The sequence below is a fragment of the Magallana gigas genome, chromosome 9 (assembly GCF_963853765.1).
Source record: "Magallana gigas chromosome 9, xbMagGiga1.1, whole genome shotgun sequence".
NCBI classification, from domain to species: Eukaryota; Metazoa; Mollusca; class Bivalvia; order Ostreida; family Ostreidae; genus Magallana; species Magallana gigas.
The window spans coordinates 5844575-5863917 of NC_088861.1; the positions used below are offsets into that span (position 1 = coordinate 5844575).

The 19343-nt window shown below is 33.1% G+C and overlaps 2 protein-coding genes across 2 annotated transcripts; one reads left to right on the forward strand and one right to left on the reverse strand.

The window, feature by feature from the left end:
• Nucleotides 1-843: 843 nt before the first annotated feature.
• On the forward strand, nt 844-8504 carry LOC105319015 (putative leucine-rich repeat-containing protein DDB_G0290503). Its single transcript, XM_066071267.1, has 3 exons — nt 844-1618; nt 2021-2149; nt 7868-8504. The coding sequence occupies exons 1-3, from the start codon at nt 889-891 to the stop codon at nt 8275-8277; spliced, it is 1269 nt and encodes a 422-aa protein (XP_065927339.1). The 5' UTR covers nt 844-888; the 3' UTR covers nt 8278-8504.
• An 841-nt stretch (nt 8505-9345) lies between these two features.
• On the reverse strand, nt 9346-16494 carry LOC136271429 (uncharacterized). Its single transcript, XM_066071453.1, has 2 exons — nt 16148-16494; nt 9346-10476 (listed from the first exon to the last, which is right to left on the reverse strand). The coding sequence occupies exon 2, from the start codon at nt 10474-10476 to the stop codon at nt 9346-9348; it is 1131 nt and encodes a 376-aa protein (XP_065927525.1). The 5' UTR covers nt 16148-16494.
• Between the last annotated feature and the right edge of the window lie 2849 nt (nt 16495-19343).

Below are 19343 nucleotides of genomic sequence, written 5' to 3' on the forward strand. Positions count from 1 at the left end.
AAAATGATTTGTTCCAGTTTCTATTTCTCAAAACGCTACTAAAAGCCTGTTAAAAATCTACAAACACAATATCGATGTACATTTTTTTGTCTTTTGTTGTCCTTAATTATCAGAATCATTTGATGTTATGGATATAAAATAGTCTATAATAATTAAGTAACACTCTGTATCTTTGTCTTAAAGTACATACGACATTACCAGATATCCCCACATAAACGTTATATCTTTTTTCGATTTAGTTAACATTGATATTATGTTCTTCAGTTATCTGAAGTTCCAAAAGTTAATACCCTGTTGAGATACACTGGTTATATTTTAGAAAGGTCAATCATAGCTTTGGGTGTTATTTGAGTGTCTTCTATAGTTGATAAGAAGTTGAGTTTTTGAAAAATAAAATCAGCGTACAATACATATTTATAAAGTTTGATAATATCTAATACTTTTTATGGCAATCGAGCTTGAATAATTTTAGAGATTTAGCCCAATTATAATTTCACAATGTCATTGAATTTATATCCCACTTACGTTATTAAATTTTGGCGGGGATTGGGGCATTGTAAGATGTTAAAATTGTTTGACATACTTTGAAAAATCGTTATCACTAGTTGCAACATTTCACTAGGTTGTTTTGGAGTGAGTATGTTTTGAAAGATAAAATGTATTTCGAGATGAAAAGGAAAAGGTTTCTTGAGGACAACAATTATACATAGTATCTAATGAAGCAGTTTTTGGTGTTTATCTCTGTATAACAGTGGACATGATACTTGAAATATTGTCGCAAATCTTACGAAATTTACACGTCAGACAAATGTGGGTCGGACTGTTTTACTATAAATACATAGCTCTTCACTCTGTTGCGTGAAACAGTTTAATCTACAGTTCGAAAAAATGAGGGTGGTTTGTATTTTAGCGATATTGCTAAGTTTTTCTGATGCAGAACCAATCTTATCGTTCCTTACTGATGGAGAAAACAAGACTTCAACATCATTGGAGAACAAAGACCAGAAGTTGGACGATTTGAGCATTCTTCGTCAGATGATTAACCAAGAGACAGTTATCCGTCTCGCTTTGGTCAAGAATGTCCATGCACTGGTAAATGACGTTATCCTTATGAAGAAAAGTCTAGCTGCAAGTGAAGCAAGAGTTAACGGACAACTTCAGACGATTGATGCGTTAAATATTCAGCTGAACTCTCTTCAACAGGAAAATAACGAACTAAAAAACAGTAGCAGTATAAGTGAGGCCAGGATCATGGAGCTCGAAACTAAATTACAATCAGTTAACGAGAACTATGGTACTCTGCACGACAAATTAAACGTCATACAGAAGGATTCAGATGACAAAAGGCGGGAAATGTATAACAAAACTCATAGTGTTCTCGATGATATCAAAATAGAAGTTCGATATCTCTCGGTCACGCTGTTAGATTTTAAGGAAAGCACGGAGACTGAAAATGAGTCGAGGGATAAAAAATACGAAGAACTTGAACGGTATTTTACCAACTCATTTGAAGAATTAAAAGCAAAAATCGTTCAAAACAAACTCAACCTCACGAATAACAAAGTTCTCATTCAAAATCTAGATGATTCTCAATCGGATATTAGAGAAACCTTCACAGGTATTACATGTGTTGTTTATCGTAAGAAAAAAAATGTGCTTGTCTTGATTAAAAAAAACAAACAAAGAGTCGCTGTAAATGGTTTTAATTGTGCCCATGGTAGCAGAGCACATGTTTGATAAGAATCCCATCATAGGCAGAAGTAGGTAGGAACGATATTTTATTTGTAAAGGTTGGTTTTTGCCTAGTATTCAAACCCGTGGGCAAACCTTTAAAATTTCGAAAATTGGTTTATCTGTACAATAACACAGTTTTTAAAATAAGTTTTAAATACAAGATTAGGTTTTTTTTTATCATTATTCTTTAGAAAAATGTATTACTTGCCATATGTAACCATATTGTATTTTATTTATATCTTTGTATGAATTGGTTTTAGAAGATGTTTAATTCATTTTTTTCCAGAAATCTTGAGTAGAACAGTCACTAAGTTTGAGACACAGTTAAAGACGTCGGAGTATGAGCAGCTTAAACTGTCGTCTGCTGTGGCTTCTCTGGAAGTTGCCAACATGAACTTGTCCAGATTGAACTGCGGTAAGATTTTACATTTTTTTTTCTACCAAATGACCTAGTATATATTGAAAGCATGTGTTGTTAGAAAATCACACATAAACGAATTAAAATGGAATTTTGCAAAAGGATACTTCGAAATCAATGATATTATTTATGTTGCTGAAACGTAAAACTTTAAGAGGTCTTAACTTCCACAAATATATTGTCGTATTAACATTTTATCAAAAGCATATCTCGTAACGTGTATTGTTGTAAATATATTAAAGCTATACACGCTATAATTTACGTCAATTTTGAATGACAGTGAAAACGCATGTGTTTGTCAACTTATAAAAGTTATCCTTAATCTGTAAATTACAATGGTGAATTCCATCTCGTTACAAAGATATAGATTTTTAATTGTTTATTTTCCTGCCAAGAAAATATACCTTTTCATGAATATTGATGAAGGAAGAGCGAAACCGACCTCATTGCGCATGTCCGCGGAGAACTAGGTGGTCGTTATTGTTTGCCTAATTAAATATCCAACTTGATTTTTAATATGCTTAACAGTTGTTAATTTGAAATACATACATGTATAATGAGTAAAATACGTTTGTCATTCACGATACCCTTACTTCTGCATTAACACTTATAGGATCTATAAATAGCACGTAGGGGAAAAACACAGGTCTACGTCATTTTTTTAAAGGAAGTATTCATATCTACTCACAGGCTTGTAATTTTTTTCTTTTGTTTGTACTCGTATATCGGACAAGTTTATGCTTTACTGAAAATATCCTTTCCTTTGTGAAACTATCACAATTATGAAGATGTTGACCCTTCACCAGTTGTGGTATGATAGACTAAATTTAGCTGTCGATATCACGTGATAGATTGATATTCACGAGGAGGCATTACTTTCCTGGCAGGAAAATAAATATTTTTTATTGTTTAATATTTGATATATTTGTTACGTGATGGAATTGAGCATTATAATTAACAGCATAAAGGTAACTTTTATTAGTAATCAAACACATACATTTTCCCCTTTATTCAAAATTGATGCAAATTATAGCGTGTATAGCTTTAATGGTCTACCCGAATAACCCTTGTAGTTTTAAAAAAGTTTTTAAAAAGGTACTACAATGACAATGAATGACAGTTTGTTGTTGTATTTCAATCTCCAAAAATATAACCAACTGAACGCTTTCTACGCAGACATCGCACATACATCGTCGGTTAAAGCATCAAAAGTCGGTCACTCTTTTTACTAACCTGACGTTCACGTTTTTACGAAAGCCGAGAAGGATCATTCGAGATTCGAGATTCGAAATACGAGATTCGAAATACGAGATTCGAGATTCGAAATTCGAGATTCAATATCTAAATTAACCAATCAAATCATGGATCTGAAACCTGTATCCTAGCAACATCAAACTGTTCTAAATAAAGATCATTCGTACATGCTCTTTCCTACAAATACATGTCTTAATAGCTCTTATATAGTGGTTATAAAATGGTTAAATTAACATTGATGAATTAACCCCACACAGTATAAACAATTAAATTAGAAATAACACTGTTGGCTTTGCGAATCTAAGTGGTTTGTTTGCCCAGTATGTATTTCCCCCCCGAACAATTTTAACCCGAAGTGTATTCGCCCCAACTGTGTTAAAATCGGCTTGCGAAGAAAGATCTGTTTAATCTAAATGTTTTAGCTATGAAACGAAACTGAATGAAATAATCGACATGTCAAAATATAGGTTATGATAAAGTTTTAAACCATAGAAGATATTATATAATGATTTACAACCTCAAAGACAAAAATCCAGATAAGAATAGTGTATTGTAGGGTATGGCAATGCCATTGTCGATATGAGAGAGAGAGAGAGAGAGAGAGAGAGAGAGAGAGAGAGAGAGAGAGAGAGAGAGAGAGACAGACAGACAGACAGACAGACAGACAGACACAGAGAGAGTTTGTAGTGTCAAATTCAGTTTTGATTTAGAATTTGAAATTGATTTGATTTGTTACAAGCATATATAGACAATAATTAAGCCTCTAAAACGAGAAAAGAGAGGAGGTAGCTAGGGTAGGGCAGATCAACTAGCAAGCTTTAATTTTAACGGTGTTAGCGCACCTGTGATTTACATCGACTCTCTCTCTCTCTCTCTCTCTCTCTCTCTCTCTCTCTCTCTCTCTCTCTCTCTCTCTCTCTCTCTCTCTCTCATCACCTAGCATTTCCTTTTCCGTGAGGGGGTTTGGGGTATTTGTGATGTCTTACATTAGCTAGCGAAAATAATAAAAAAAACATGAAATTTTCTTTAAATTGTGTGCGGATGTTGTACGCCAATAATCTGTTTTCAGTATATACATTTCAAGAGGGGGGGGGGGCTATATAGTCCTTATTAATTTGTCAGTTATTCTGTCCCCACTTTGTTTTCTCTTCGTTTTCCAGGGTTTTTTTATTTGGCTCGGCAAATTAATATAAAACTTTCTGTGTAGCTCCATAACGATGCACTGTAGATAAATTATGAGTAGTTTTACTTTTGATAAACAGGTACATATCCGTACTTGATTTTTAATTTGACTCTTATAATCGGATTTAATATTCCAATAATTATAGGGTAGGAAAGAGTAGACGGGACTTTTTTGCGCATATCCTACTGTACCATTCATTCAACACAGGTATTAGCACTCATCGAGTTCGACTTGCTTTCCTTTTTTTATCTACTGGATTTAAAGCTATTAATTTTTTAAAATATTTTGAATTTATGGCCTGATTATATATAAATTAGAGCTGCGCTGGTGCATATATTTACCCAAATGGACCAAAATATAACCAAATGAATCTAAAAATTTTGACAAAATTAGTTTTAAACGTACGACTCTTTTTCAATTCTAATCGGGTATGTCCTTTAGAAAAATCTTGAACCACACACATTTTAGCAAATAAAACGACAATTGTTTCATTTTTTTATGGGGAGGGAGGTGATGCCGGTAAAGGACATGTATTGCTTGTGGCAGTTGTGCTATACTCTCATTTGTTATAATAGGTAATACTACATATTGATATAAAATGAAAGTTTCCAATTACACTGTACATAGCTTCTATCACGCATTTTGACCCGTGCAATAATTTAAAACAATTTTCAAAGCATTTAATGTAATTCAACCGATCATTTTTGAAATTTAATTTTCTGGATCCCCGCCTGATACGTACGCCTCCATGGACATTAGAATTACATGTACGTTGACCATACACATTAACTTAATCGGCTATGTTATGGGACGATAACATTTTTTATCAATGTTTTTGCAGGATATGTAACGAATAACAGCCTATTTGTGGGTTTTTGCACTGATTATTTGAGATAATTTGCCGCCATCTTTTATGCATTCTACACACCACTCACAGTTTCTTTATTTGGTGTTCTGTGTGTATGGCGACAAATTGGTAAATTTGCACCACTCACCCCTTGTAGCTTCATCCTGATTACATTTTATCTGGCTAAATGTAATGTAGTAGTATATTAAATACACACATCTTTGTTTGCAGTGCTTATTTACATCTTTAGAGATTTACTTACAAAAAAAGTAAACATTTATATGACTTATATGTGATAATTGTCAATTTTGGTGCTGTGGGGGGTGGGGGGGGGGTAGGAAACTACAGAGAAACTTAACTTGGCTGTGAAACATATGCTTTTATTCTTTCTTGTTGATATATCAATGAATGAATTATAACAAAATATATGTACAACAATTAATTTTGAAATATTCATGCACAATCAAATAAAAGGTTTTACTGTTCTCTGCACAAGAAATCGGCAATGTGAACAAATTGGCACCCTATCATCCCTACCTTTAATTGTAGAGAGTAGGTATCCTTCTACATTGAAAACAATTCCAAAAGTAAGACTCATAATAAGTTGTTTACTGAGGAAAAGGAAAAAAAATTGTATTTATCAATAATTCCGTATGATGTGATAATATCTCAATAATTTGTTTATAATCATAGTACTAGTGTATCACTGTATGCATACATAAAAAACGATAAGTAATGCTTATATTTATTAGTGAAACAGGACAGATTATTTATATTTAGATTATTTAGATACATGTACTAATCTTCATGCGGGGATCTAGAAAGGAGGGGGTCAGGGGATCTGGACCCCCTCCTCGGGAAAATTGGAGCTTATTAAATTTACATAGTAAAATTTTTTAAAATTGTCCTAGGATCCCCTACAGAAAAAATTAGCTACGCTTATGAAGTTCTCTACCATAACCGCATTTTTACACAAAAGGGGTGAATAAACCCGGGTTTTAAACTATTACTGGTGGTGAAATACCTTAGGGTTCAAACGCATCAGGTGGAAATGCACCAGGGCAAACAAAATCACTTAGATCCGCGAAGCACACTGCATTATTACTAGTCTACTTAGATATTCTGTGTAAAAGTAAATACAAATAATTATTTAGTTAGGTAGGGAGAAGTGAACATAGCATTTATTTGTATATAAGAGCATGAACGTATGATTTTTATTTAGAACAGTTTGATGTCGCTAGGATACATATTTTCAGATCCTTGATTTGATTGGTTAATTTAGATATTGAATCTCGAATCTCGAATCTCGTATTTCGAATCTCGAATCTCGAATGATCCTTCTCGGCTTTCGTACGTTTTTGTTTCATGTTCATAAAATCTGACATGATATAACATTATTAAAATGATTCAATTGTGTCGTAGAGAACGTGATTAGGTTTATTTCTGCCAATCGTTATTTTTTTGGCTCTTTTACACTTGCAAACAGCTAATTTTGCACTGTTCTGAATCAACGCAGACACAGATGTGATTAAAGAGATATTTGGAAATAGTTAAATTCGAGCTTTCTTAAATTCGCCTGCTGACAAAAGGGACTTAAACAATATTAGGACGAATATGTCCCTATGTCCCTATTAATTGTAAATATTCGACTGAAAAGTGCGTGCTTATAAGTTATAATAGCTTACATTCAATGTTAGTTTTAAACTGCAGTAATAGCTTCCTTTATACCCGCATAAAAGACAACATCGACGAGAGTAAACCAGAGTTATCTTTCACAAACATGTTTATAACATGTTACTACTACCAGTCAAATGCAATGATCTAAAACTGCAAACATTGTTGAAATATTTAAAACTAATTCTTCATCTGTATATTCAGTCTTATTAGCCAAATTTTCTCAAACATGTATATATTAATTATATTTCTATGCACATGTACCTAAACAACTTCTGTACGTGTGAATGATCTTGATCCCTGGAAAGGGCTAATATTTGTCGTACATTTGTTCATTAAATTTATGGGTTTTTTTTAAATTAAATATTGAAAATAATGAAATATCCAAAGAAAGTACTTTTTCCTTGTTTAAATGAAACTGATGAGTTATCGCATGCCCATTCGCATGCACACACACATTAATAATTTGCTTCCTATTTTTGTCACGGCCTTTTTCTCTACAGTTCTTAATGTTCTATGCCATGTTTTATTCCGTAATTCATTCATAAAAAATCAAAGTGTTCTAATTAGAATGCTTAAAATAAAATATGTAGAATACATAGTTGTAATTGTTTAATTAATTCTTTATTCAAATATGTTTCTCCTAATTATTTTAGACATACCTACTCATTAAAATCACAGAGCCATGTGATAAACGTCATGTCTATTAAGCAGTATATACACTTTATAATACAATTAGTTATTTTTCCAATCGTAGATAAGAGTAACCACCATGCGTTTACAGCGGGTATATCAACACGTAACGCTGATTGGACAGGAGGAACACTAGTGTTCCCCGTAGTAATCTACAGTGTAGGAACAGGCTACAACCCCAGTACTGGTATCTTTACAGCGCCGACAGCGGGGACATATGTGTTCTATGTCTCTGTTCAGTCTGCTCATCAAAAATACATCTATTTAGACATCGTGTTGAATGGATCCAGTAAGGTCAGGGCCATGGCTTGGTACCGTAGTGGGAGCAGCATTTCCATTTACCAGACCGGAACCAACCTGGTTATCTTACATCTACAGACCGGTGACAGAGTGTGGGTCAAACGAGCCTTTGGTACCGGTTACTACAGTGATAGTGCTCCCGTTACAACGTTTTCTGGATTTAAACTTTACTAGTTAAAATGATTTAATTGAGATCAATTATATTACTAGTAATAACAGATATATATTCAGTTATTGTAAGAAAAGAAAACTTTGGTTCTTAGGTGTGGTGTTCATATTTCTTTCTGATCTGAGTGATGTATTCCATCGATCTAGAATCTTCTTTTACAGCACATTATTGTATTTCATCACAGGATTAAAATGTGTCAGAACAAATATAATAAAGAATTTTGAAAGGAAAACTATTTATTCTTTAACAAAAATATCTCCTATTTTGAAATGAGTGTGAGCGATACCGATATATAAGATGTTGTTCTTGTTTTTGATTGAGTTTGATTTGCTGTATACCCCCCCCCCCCCCCACACACACACACACGCACAATAAATTATTAAAATGCATTTTAAACAACCATTTTGCATGCAATATAAACGTAGATATTTGGACTGAGTTGGAAATAACTTTTTCAGCAATAGTATTATGAAAAAAATTAACGTAAGAACCAAACCACTGTTTTTTAAATAAGCTAATTACATGTAGTTTCAGTTTTCTCTATTTTACATTATTACATAAGGAATTTTAGTATAAAATTTTGGAATTTCATTTTACTACTGCTGTTCATTAATACATACACTTTCCATTAGTTTGCAATTTACAATTTATGCTCACCTCATTCGGAGTGAATATGTGAAACTTGCACTTAATCACTGAGATCTATAATTATATTAATAAGTCGGTTTTAATAACATTTATATAATTTTAAGCAAATAAACAATTAAATATCTGAATATAAATAAGGAAACCCGCATGCGCCTCAATTATATGTTATTTGAATTTATTGGGCTGAATAGTAAAAAATAGATACGCAGTGTTATCACAGGCAACGACACTGAAAAATGTACATATAAATATTTGATATAAAAAATAACATGAAAAAATGAATTATTTGAAAATCTGACGTAGTCTTCTTGCTCATGACGTTGCATAGAGCAACGTCAAAATGATGCTACGTTATCGCAAAGTATACTGCATTCACATTTCAGTAAAACATAAACAAAGCTTTAAACAGTTATAAATTGGTGATTTTATGAAAATATACCCTCTGTAAAAGTATTTTGAGGAACATTATCTAAGTTGGACATGGGGCCGAAATTGACCCCAAACGCACTTGGTCGGCCTTTATGCAAACTGTAGGATTTTCTTTGGAAAGTGAAGTTGGAGCTCTTTTGAATGTATATATAGGTACCATCCAGCACAAGTAGGGCTTGACTTCCGGTTCCACCAAACAATGATTCAGCTAATGGTCGTGTATGATGTTGAATAACACTTTCTCTTGATATGTGTTGAAAACCAAGGTTCTGGGGAACAAAGTTTTCCATTAATGCCCTCCGCACTGTATGAATAGCCCGACGGATGCTTGCTTTGGAGACGTTGAAAATGGTTGACAGGATACTGTTGCAAAGGCCGGACTTCATCTTCACAAGAAAAATCCCCAGGCTATTCCTAGCGCTGCGTACAGATGTATTCTTAACACTGTCGCTGATATAAGACAACAGGTCGTTGAAGGAATTCTTGCTAAGACCGGTAAGAGTTGTGTACTGTTGATCACTGAAAGCATTTTCTCGGTCAAAATCAATTCGAGATGTATCATATTTCAAAGCAGTTTCTCGCAAATACAGTAAAATGTCGACGATGGAGCTCCTGTTTAAGCTTGATGTTTGTGAGAAAACGGGAATCTGTTTCAGAGCATCTGAGGTAAACCTGCCATCCGGAATATGTTTACTGCAGCACCTTGAACCGTATGGAATAAGGATTTTCTGATGCAGAAAAACAGAGTTTCTCTCACTAGTTGGCACAACAATTAGTTTGGGTCCGGGTCGTTTGCAAATGAAACAACGGGCATGGCTGGTGGCGGACGAAGGTAGCGGAAGGGTGACCGAGGGTGGACTCCTGGCGTATCTGGAAGAGCTTCCTTGTTGTTGTGGTGAAAATAACGTATCCTTTGGCGCTGTGTCGTTTTTCTCTATGTGTTTCTTAAGCTTTAAATGGCATTTAATCCGACATGCAGTGCAAAGTACATCTTCATCAGACGGATCGGACACACACATTTTCTGCACCAATTGTTTCAGTTCTGCTGTCAGTGTTGGTCTCTCAGTTGGTTTTGTTCGCTTCCTGCATAGAATACACGGGAATTCCCGTTTTCCTGTGCCTGGCATCTGTTTGAATGAGAACAATCGTTATTACATCGATTGCCAGTTATATGCAATTTTATTCACGACATTTACCACAAAAATAAACAAATTATGCAATTTATTTTATTGTGAACCTAATTTATAATTCCCCATATTTTCTGTCTTGAGAATTCTGACACACTGTATATTTAAGGACATTTCTACACTCTTAAATATCATCAATATTTATTTTTATCCCGAAAGTTAGCACTCTCTTGTTCATTAGTTTTCCTTCAGCAGTAAAACAAACTTTAAAACGAAGAGTGTCAGTGACAGTGATTTAAACCACAATTTGCTATCAATAATGAGTTCATTGTACGATTGAAAAATGTAGTGAATGAAAATAATTTTGCCATAGACGAGATCTGATAAAATTGTGTTCGTTATAAATGTGCTCTACTGTAACTGTATTTTTATTTTCGAAAATTGCTATTTTCCACTATTTGTTCAGTTATTGGGGGGAATACACTATGGATGCCATCATGGGACCTACATTTTTTCTCCAGTGATGTTTTAGCTCTCTCTCTCTCTCTCTCTCTCTCTCTCTCTCTCTCTCTCTCTCTCTCTCTGTAATGTTGTAACTATCCTCCCAAATGTTTACGGACCAAAGTCAGGAAGGCATAAACACCCCAAGTATTTTTGATGCATCACAATTTAATTTTAGCATCTCTTGAATTATAAGCGACACCTCAATTAATAGGCAAACATATTTATTTTCTTTTTCCGTAATAAGTGAATTGCATACAGGTCGGATAAATGAGAAAAATATTTTTGTTATTCAGTAATTGAAAATACGCAATTTATATTTGAATCATTGTGAATGTTTATGACCAAATGAATTCCACGAAGATGAATGAGCATGCAGCCCAAATCATGCATATAAAATTTTCTTTTGAAAACAAACTTATGAGCTATTAAAGGTGTATTTACTGGTTATACAGACAATTGGAACTTGTTTCACAAAAACGTCACTCCATTGAGAACGAACCCATTAGTTGTCATCGTATAATGGCTGCCTTTACATTCAACATTTTAACTGATCGTATGGTTTTCTTACACAATTATGTTTGTTGAATTAAACAATGTCAAATGCTAAACACAATGTACCGAGTTAAATTTTTGGGGGCTGAATTATATGTAGTTTACTGATTTTTCTTAAATTGTGCTTTACACACTTAAAGAAAATCCGGATGACACGTAACATTTCCTTATAAAATCGCTTCGTGTTGTCTTTAGAACAATAAGATATTCAAACAAAGACCAATTCTGACCAATTATTTATATCTTGTGTAATATCTGCTTCCTGTGTATAGTGATGAGCAGCGTTCACGACCGCATGTGTGGGTAGACTTCCAGCCCCGGAGGCTTTCACACCTCTAAAAATTAAGTCCTGTCCGCACCTGAGATTTTCCACCATGTAAAAATGTTCAGCCTTTAAAATGATTTTTGAATTTTTTCTTCATTTACTGAAACCAGTTTATTGGTATATTGTATCATAGCAAACAAGATAATCTCTCTCTCTCTCTCTCTCTCTCTCTCTCTCTCTCTCTCTCTCTCTCTCTCTCTCTCTCTGTAATTATTTCAAATAAATACTTTTAAAATTGCTAATTGAAAGAATTTTTTACAACGCACCGTTACATGTACATGTTTTTCTTATATGAAAAACCCTAACGATTTTTTTTTTATCGAAAAAGGTACTCCCCATCAGCATCCGGTGCTCACATCTATGAGTAAACATGTGGAATTTTAAAAAAAAAATTAACTAAGCAGTGTCGCTAGAAACACAGATTTATAATAACATCTACAATGTATTGTTAACTCTATTTTTTTAAAAAATCGATTATAGTTAATTTTATGCAAGTTAGGCTATGTTTCTGGAATGCTAGCTATACCGTACCTTCATACCCACATGAAACACGAAAGAAAGCCCTTTTTTGTTTTGTTTCCAAGAATCGTTCAGAATTTAAACATCAAAGACATAATTATTTTTTTTACCAAAAATTCATTTTTATAATAGCTTTTCGTAATAAGTCTGAATTATTTTTCGTTTCTTAGTGTTCAAAAGGCCTTGTTTATTGACAAATAATGTATTTTGCACGTATTAATTTTCATCAATTGGAACCCCCCCCCCCTTTTCAAAATTGCTGGATCCGCCTCTGATACCAATACAATACAGTCAGAAAGTGATATACATGTACATGTAATCTCTCTCTCTCTCTCTCTCTCTCTCTCTCTCTCTCTCTCTCTCTCTCTCTCTCTCTCTCTCTCTCTCTCTCTCTCTCTCTCTCTCTGTTCGTTATCTTCATATTGCTTTTTAAGAAGAATACTTTGTATGGGTAATATTGTGATCGTTTTCTTTTTTGTGAAAATAAGTCTATAATTCACGAATACCTCTAAATGAATTAATGCCAAAAATCTCAAATTGTATAAAAAAAATTAGAGTTCTGCAATTTAACAACAAAGTGGACAGAGTGCAACTTGGATCGCACGTTCTGAGTATTATTGGATCGAAATGACAATAATTAGACTAACAGAGATATAAAATCTTATATGTGCTGCGGAAATTAAAACTGTAAGATATATCTAATATGTTCCTTAGTTAAAATACCCACCAGGCAATAAAGGTAATAAAGTTGGTGAAAGATTAAAAAACAAAGAAAATGTAAAATCTAAAACTCAATGTACTTACCAGTAACTTTTATTTTTTGCAGGACTTTTTAAATCTTCAAAACGAAGATTAAGTACGAAATTCGAAATGAACTGCATAAAAATGAATGACCCAATTCACAAAGTAAAATAAAATATCACCTTCGTAATAAAGTATTTATAATTATGTCACATAGTCCGATAAATTGTGTACTTCTTCATGTTGTCATTTGTAAGGTTATATTTTATTACACACACCTGTCTTTCTCAGGAGTTATTTTGGATTACATGTACATCAACCGTTATTGTTTATCGTTTCCTAGCGCTACATAGAAAACTATACTTCCAAATTCTTATTCCGTTTATAAATAATGATCTAATTATTCGATCCAATATATGTGTCCGAAAAAAGTGAATCACGTTACATGGACTTGGATGATTTAATGGATTTTTTTTTTGGAGGTGGACAATTGATGGCAATCAGCTATATATAGACTACTTAAATTTTCAGGAATTCCATATATATATATATATATATATATATATATATATATATATATATATATATATATATATATATATATATATATATATATATATATATATATATATATATATATATATATATTATAGAGAGACATTGTTACTCCAATATCATATGACTCGAGTGTCAATAAATAATGTAAAAGCATTGTGACGTCACTTTTGGAAAATGACGTCTATATTCACCGAGACATAAAGACTATATGGCCAGTATCTGATAATTAAAGGAATGTAATGCATTAATATTTTTGGCCTACAGTGCAAAATACTTGAATTCCTGTGCGTATTACATGTACATGAGCATGTTAGCCCTAATATGTTTTACGGTGTGACCGTTGGGGCGAGCGCAGAAGGAGCCATACATCTGTCATCATTGTTAAATGCAACCCGTGGACTTAACCAAACCAAAAAACTTTGGCTTTGTCTCGAAAACTTTTACCACCGCAAGGAACCGGAAGATATCAAACTTTTATTCCAATGGTCCTTTCCTAGGCTTAAATACACTTAAACAAAAAACTACCATGCACTGAGCATTAATAAAATGTTAAACAGACTTACATTGTATTAAAATATTTTGATAAACACAACGCCGTTTTTTATGTAGATACAATTATGTTTTATCTTTTCTTTACCTTTTAATAATGATCATTAAAATCAGTAAAAATAAATTTTGTCTGTTATTTCTCATTTTGTTCCTTGTTGTAACCCGTGTTTTAATTATTTTCCTCAGTGACATTAATTTTGTTTTAAATCTTTTTAATTTTTGTACGCTATATAAGCGTTGTAGACATGTGCCTTCACCCCTTTCTTAGTGTGTGATATCAAATATTATTTGACCACATATGCAACTATATAACAAATACATTTTAACAGTTTAATTCTTTTCATTTATCTATTCATTACAAAATGACGCTGCACGTAGATCTAATAATGATTAGACTTTTCTTTCTTAACAATTTTTTGTCACCTACCAGGGGCGTAGCTAGGGTTTGCTTATTGTGGAAGCAAATTAAGGCAAGGTGGTTTGGGGGCTACCTTGAGCCCCCCCCCCCAATGGGTACAGAGCAAAGTCCTGGTAGGGGCCCAGGGGGCGAAGCCCCCGGAAGCTGCCTAGTTCTTAGCTTTTCGACAATAAATTTTCAATATCCAGAAAAAAGGAGTTTCATCAAAATCACCCCCGTTTTTAATGTGTAAAATGCTTACTTCATCATCATCATAAAATTAACGATTAAGAAGAAAAAGTAGTGCCTGATTTATAATGAGATTAATTTAATTCATATATAATAAGCCCTGTGCTTTCTCTTCTAATGGTCTATAACATTTTTGTCTACAAAAATACTTTTATAATACAAAAGATAATTACATATTTAAAATTTTAGATTTTGTTATTTCGATCTCGATAATATATTCATAATCATTGTTAACCTCTCACTCGGGTTATGGAACTGTATGCAAATAATAATAGAATATATCAGAAGAGCAATATTGAACTGAAAGAAAGGCAAGCTGTCAAGTGAAAGGCATGTGATATTTTTAAGGAAATTCTGAGATAACAGCAGCTTGGTTTAATTTGTATTCCTTAAAAAGTTTTCATTAATCAACATTATTTAAGTTTTATTTTATGTATTGTTTTGGTGAAAATGATGTGGAAGCACTTGCGTACTTGCGTACGCCTAGCTACGCGCCTGCCTACCTAACGTATGCATATATGATTGGATCAATATGACAATAAATTTAGCATGGAACTTGCATGTGTATTTACTAAGCAAAAAAAAAATCATCAAAACAAAACTAATCAGCCAAAGAGTCGCCATTAACACTGATACTGAGTACTTCCTACATGATCCAGTACATATGCTTGATCCACCTCTAAATGTATCGCGGGAAATTAAAACGCGAGATCTTTGTGACGTCATAGTTAACATTCTTTTGCGCTCGACAGTTTTCGTAAATTGTCGGACAAATTCGGAGAAGGAAATGACGTCATATATCAGCAAAAGTTCAGTTTTTTTACGTAAGCTTAAATGTGTTGTTTACTGTAATGTTTTTAGAAGGATTTGTTTTATTGTTAAATGAAAATGATGTATGCGATGTAGAGGTAAGAATTTTCCGTAGAAACACTTTCTGTTCCACCATGTTGCTATGCACCGCAAAGGATCACTGGGGTAGTAGAACGTTTTCACGTGGCCTCATAAAATTTTCTTTGAACAATGTGCAGATTTCAACTCGAATTTCCTCCGTTCGTACACGTTGTCTATGGAGCTCGCTACGCGAGCGGCGCTTCGCGCCGCCTCGCTGCGCTCGCTATAATGTTTCAGATTTGTATTGATATATAACGTTATACTCATAATTATTTCTATGAGACTATTGTGATCGTGCCACTTTTCTCTTTGAGAATGACTATAATAAATTATACAGTGTGTAATGTTCAATATAATATTAAAATAAAGATAAACATTTAATTTACCTTCACTTCTTCTAAACTGATTCTTCACCCGTCTCGTCTCATTGATCTTGGTCGTGCGTAACGTTACCTGTACAATACACGCACCTTGGTCTGCTGTCGCTTAGATACGGCAACGCGGAAGTAAAATGATATGGCTAATACAAGGAAAGACGTGTGAAATATCATGTTACTCGTAACAGACCCGCTCTTCATATTAGTAGTGTGATGACTTTTTCATTCATTGGGTTTATTCATCGATACTTAACAATAAGAGTATAGTATTTTCACTTTAATGCACAAACTTAATGTTTATATAACAACACATTCATATGCATGTGTATTTCCATGACGTAAAAATGAACATATTTAAAAATAAAACTAGGTCCGCGCAATATCACCATCGTAATTTTTTGCATGCAAAGAGCTTATATAACGATCTCTCATGTGTAAAAGTTTTAGAGTGGTGATATCATGCGGACCTATTCAATTATGCTTATAAGTCTTTAAATTTTGTTGATTTTTCCGGAAATACGCGTTCCGTGCATACTTTGACTTGTAAAAAATAGCACATACGTAACGCATTCAATAAATTTTGCTTATTTTTTTAAGAAGCATATGTTCAGCTTTTATTTTCAATGTATAGTTTTGATTCAATGTGTACTTCATTTTTATTAAATTTATGGGGCCAAATGTGATATTAAACGAATTTTATTCTTTAACATATTTACGTTAGAAATTAAAGTTTAAGAAAGCTTTGAATGTTAACTCGAGTCGGGTTATGGCAGTCAAGATGAGGATTAAGAGTTATCTTTCTTTGTGTATATTGTTTCCAGCAAAAATCCCCTTTGCTATTTTTAACTTAATTGGTCTGCTATGGCAGAAGGTCTGCAGAATGTAGACTCTGCACGGATAAAAAACATTGCATATGCAAGTGTGAAAACTCGTATCCTGTCCTTTGATAGTGCACCAGAAAATCTGAAAAAACAAGCCGGTAGACTTGCCCAAGATGGATTCTATTATCTAGGTGAGACATCGGTTGATAAGTTTGATTTGCTTCGATTTATATTTTATAAATTGATCTACTGTTTTCATCTTGAACGCACTCCAGGAAGAAGAAGCTCATGTGGGAATAATCTGTTGATGCTTTTGCAGCATAAAGTACTGTTTATATTTTAGTAGATGCAGACCTCGCCTACCCCCCCCCCCCCATCCCGAATCAACACTTTCTTTTTAAACGTCTAGTGACATCTGGATATTTTGATAATCATTTTCTATTTAAATCAATAATTCATATAATCAATTTATTTGATTTTATTTAAGGAGTCTGGGCGGTCTATAATCAACCATCAGAATTTCTTTTAGAGTTTAGATAATACGATTTTTGTAGCTATAAGCAAACATTTAGTAAAGTAAAAAAAATCCACATCTTATGCTATGAAATTTGAATACATTGCTATATCGTCATTTGAGCTCTTCTTTTAAGGAGTTTAATAGAGTCTTAAAACAGCAACGACCTTTCAGCCCTCCTAATTTCTAAGCATTTTAAGTTTATAACTTAGTGGTGGAAATGCACATAGGTATATATAATGGAATGGTGCGGGGGATTTTTTTTTTTTTAATTTTAATTTTTTTTTAATTCTTATAAATCGAATTTCGTAATTATTATTGTTTAAAACGAGTTTAGTACAAATTCAATCCTTTTTAACGAGCCCAATTTCATTCTTATTAGACACTGGGTACAAGAGTTCTTGTCACTTTAATCCCTTTCAAAATTCAGATAATTTTCTCATTTCAATATTTGATTGATTTAAGAACGAAGTTAACAATTATACATTATTTTTTTTATTACGACGACCAAAATGAAATTATTAAGCTCATTTCTGATCTTTAATAACGTCTTTTAAAAACAAAAAGCGGAAATATCTTAAAGTTTTGATGATGTAATTGAAGCATAATGTTGGTATACATAACAACAACAGCAACAAAATTCAAGATGGATGCAAAAGTCACTCTTTTTCATCATTATCTAATTAATTAATTAATAAAGACAGGATTAAAACGGAATCAAGCTAAAGAGATTTTTGTGCTTACCTAAAATTTAAAGTTGGATACGCACTTTTTAACAGAGGTATTGCCATGTTGTAAATTTTGACTGCCAACTGATAAATTCCATAGAAATAATTCATATTTGATATTTCATAAGCGTGTAGACTCTATTTTCATTTCATAGATCTTGAAATTAAGGAAATGACAGCCAGAATCAGAATTCCAAATACAAGTTACCTTTTCTGCGTAATGGATATTCACTTTAATTAGATTTCTGTTGCTAAATACGTATTTCATTTTTTTTTGATATCTTTAGTAAATATACTAAGCATATATCGATTGATATGTATTGTGTGGAGCAAACTTTATTGCATGTACAATTTAACGGTATAACAAAGTGTAGTAGATCAAACAAAACGTAGTAATCAACAGGTGTTATAGGCATTATTTGATTAAAACATCTTTTCAGTCGAAGTTTCTATATGCTACAAGACTGACCTCTGCAAAAGAATATCGGATTTATCGATATTTCTTTTCACCCAGGAGAAAGTGCTTATTGCATTGATTGAACTCAAAATACACGTGTAAAAAACGTGATGTCATTGTGCTCTGTTTTGATTTAGAAATCTTGTAAATTTGAAAATTAAATATTGCTTTAGCATGTCAAAAATGACGTCATAAATACATTTGATGCCAATGACATGATTTTTACCGAGTGTAACGAAGTTAGGGCAGTGACGAGTTATTAGCTTACGCAATAATACGCAGTCTCTAATAATAGTATCAATTTACTTACTGTTTCGTAATACATGTACAAAATGTACAAAAACAATTTAAAGAGAGATGGATATTACAAACTTCAACTCCAACATACATGTATGAACAGAATGCACCAGTTGTGTTTAATTCGGAATAAGAAATAAAGTTACTTACCCATTTCTTACTATTATTCCCAACGTAAACCTTTGGAGCAAGTCTGTTTTACTCCTGCCCTTAATGGACAAGAGTTGAATCGATGATGTATCTCGGTTTTCAATGTACCTGATGAATGACCAGGTTATGTGCAATCTCTTCGGAGAAAGTTAGAGTTTAAGGAGCGGGTCCTGTTCCTAGAGCATCTACAAGTCCTGAATTGCGGTGCTAGGTCTCATTCATATAATGGATATAGCAT

Coding starts and splice junctions, on each gene's coding strand:
- LOC105319015 (XM_066071267.1), top strand. CDS start 889: ATGAGGGTGGTTTGTATTTTAGCGATATTGCTAAGTTTTTCTGATGCA. Junction 1,619..2,020: donor TATTAGAGAAACCTTCACAG/GTATTACATGTG, acceptor ATTTTTTTCCAG/AAATCTTGAGTAGAACAGTC. Junction 2,150..7,867: donor CTTGTCCAGATTGAACTGCG/GTAAGATTTTAC, acceptor TTCCAATCGTAG/ATAAGAGTAACCACCATGCG.
- LOC136271429 (XM_066071453.1), bottom strand. CDS start 10,476: ATGCCAGGCACAGGAAAACGGGAATTCCCGTGTATTCTATGCAGGAAG.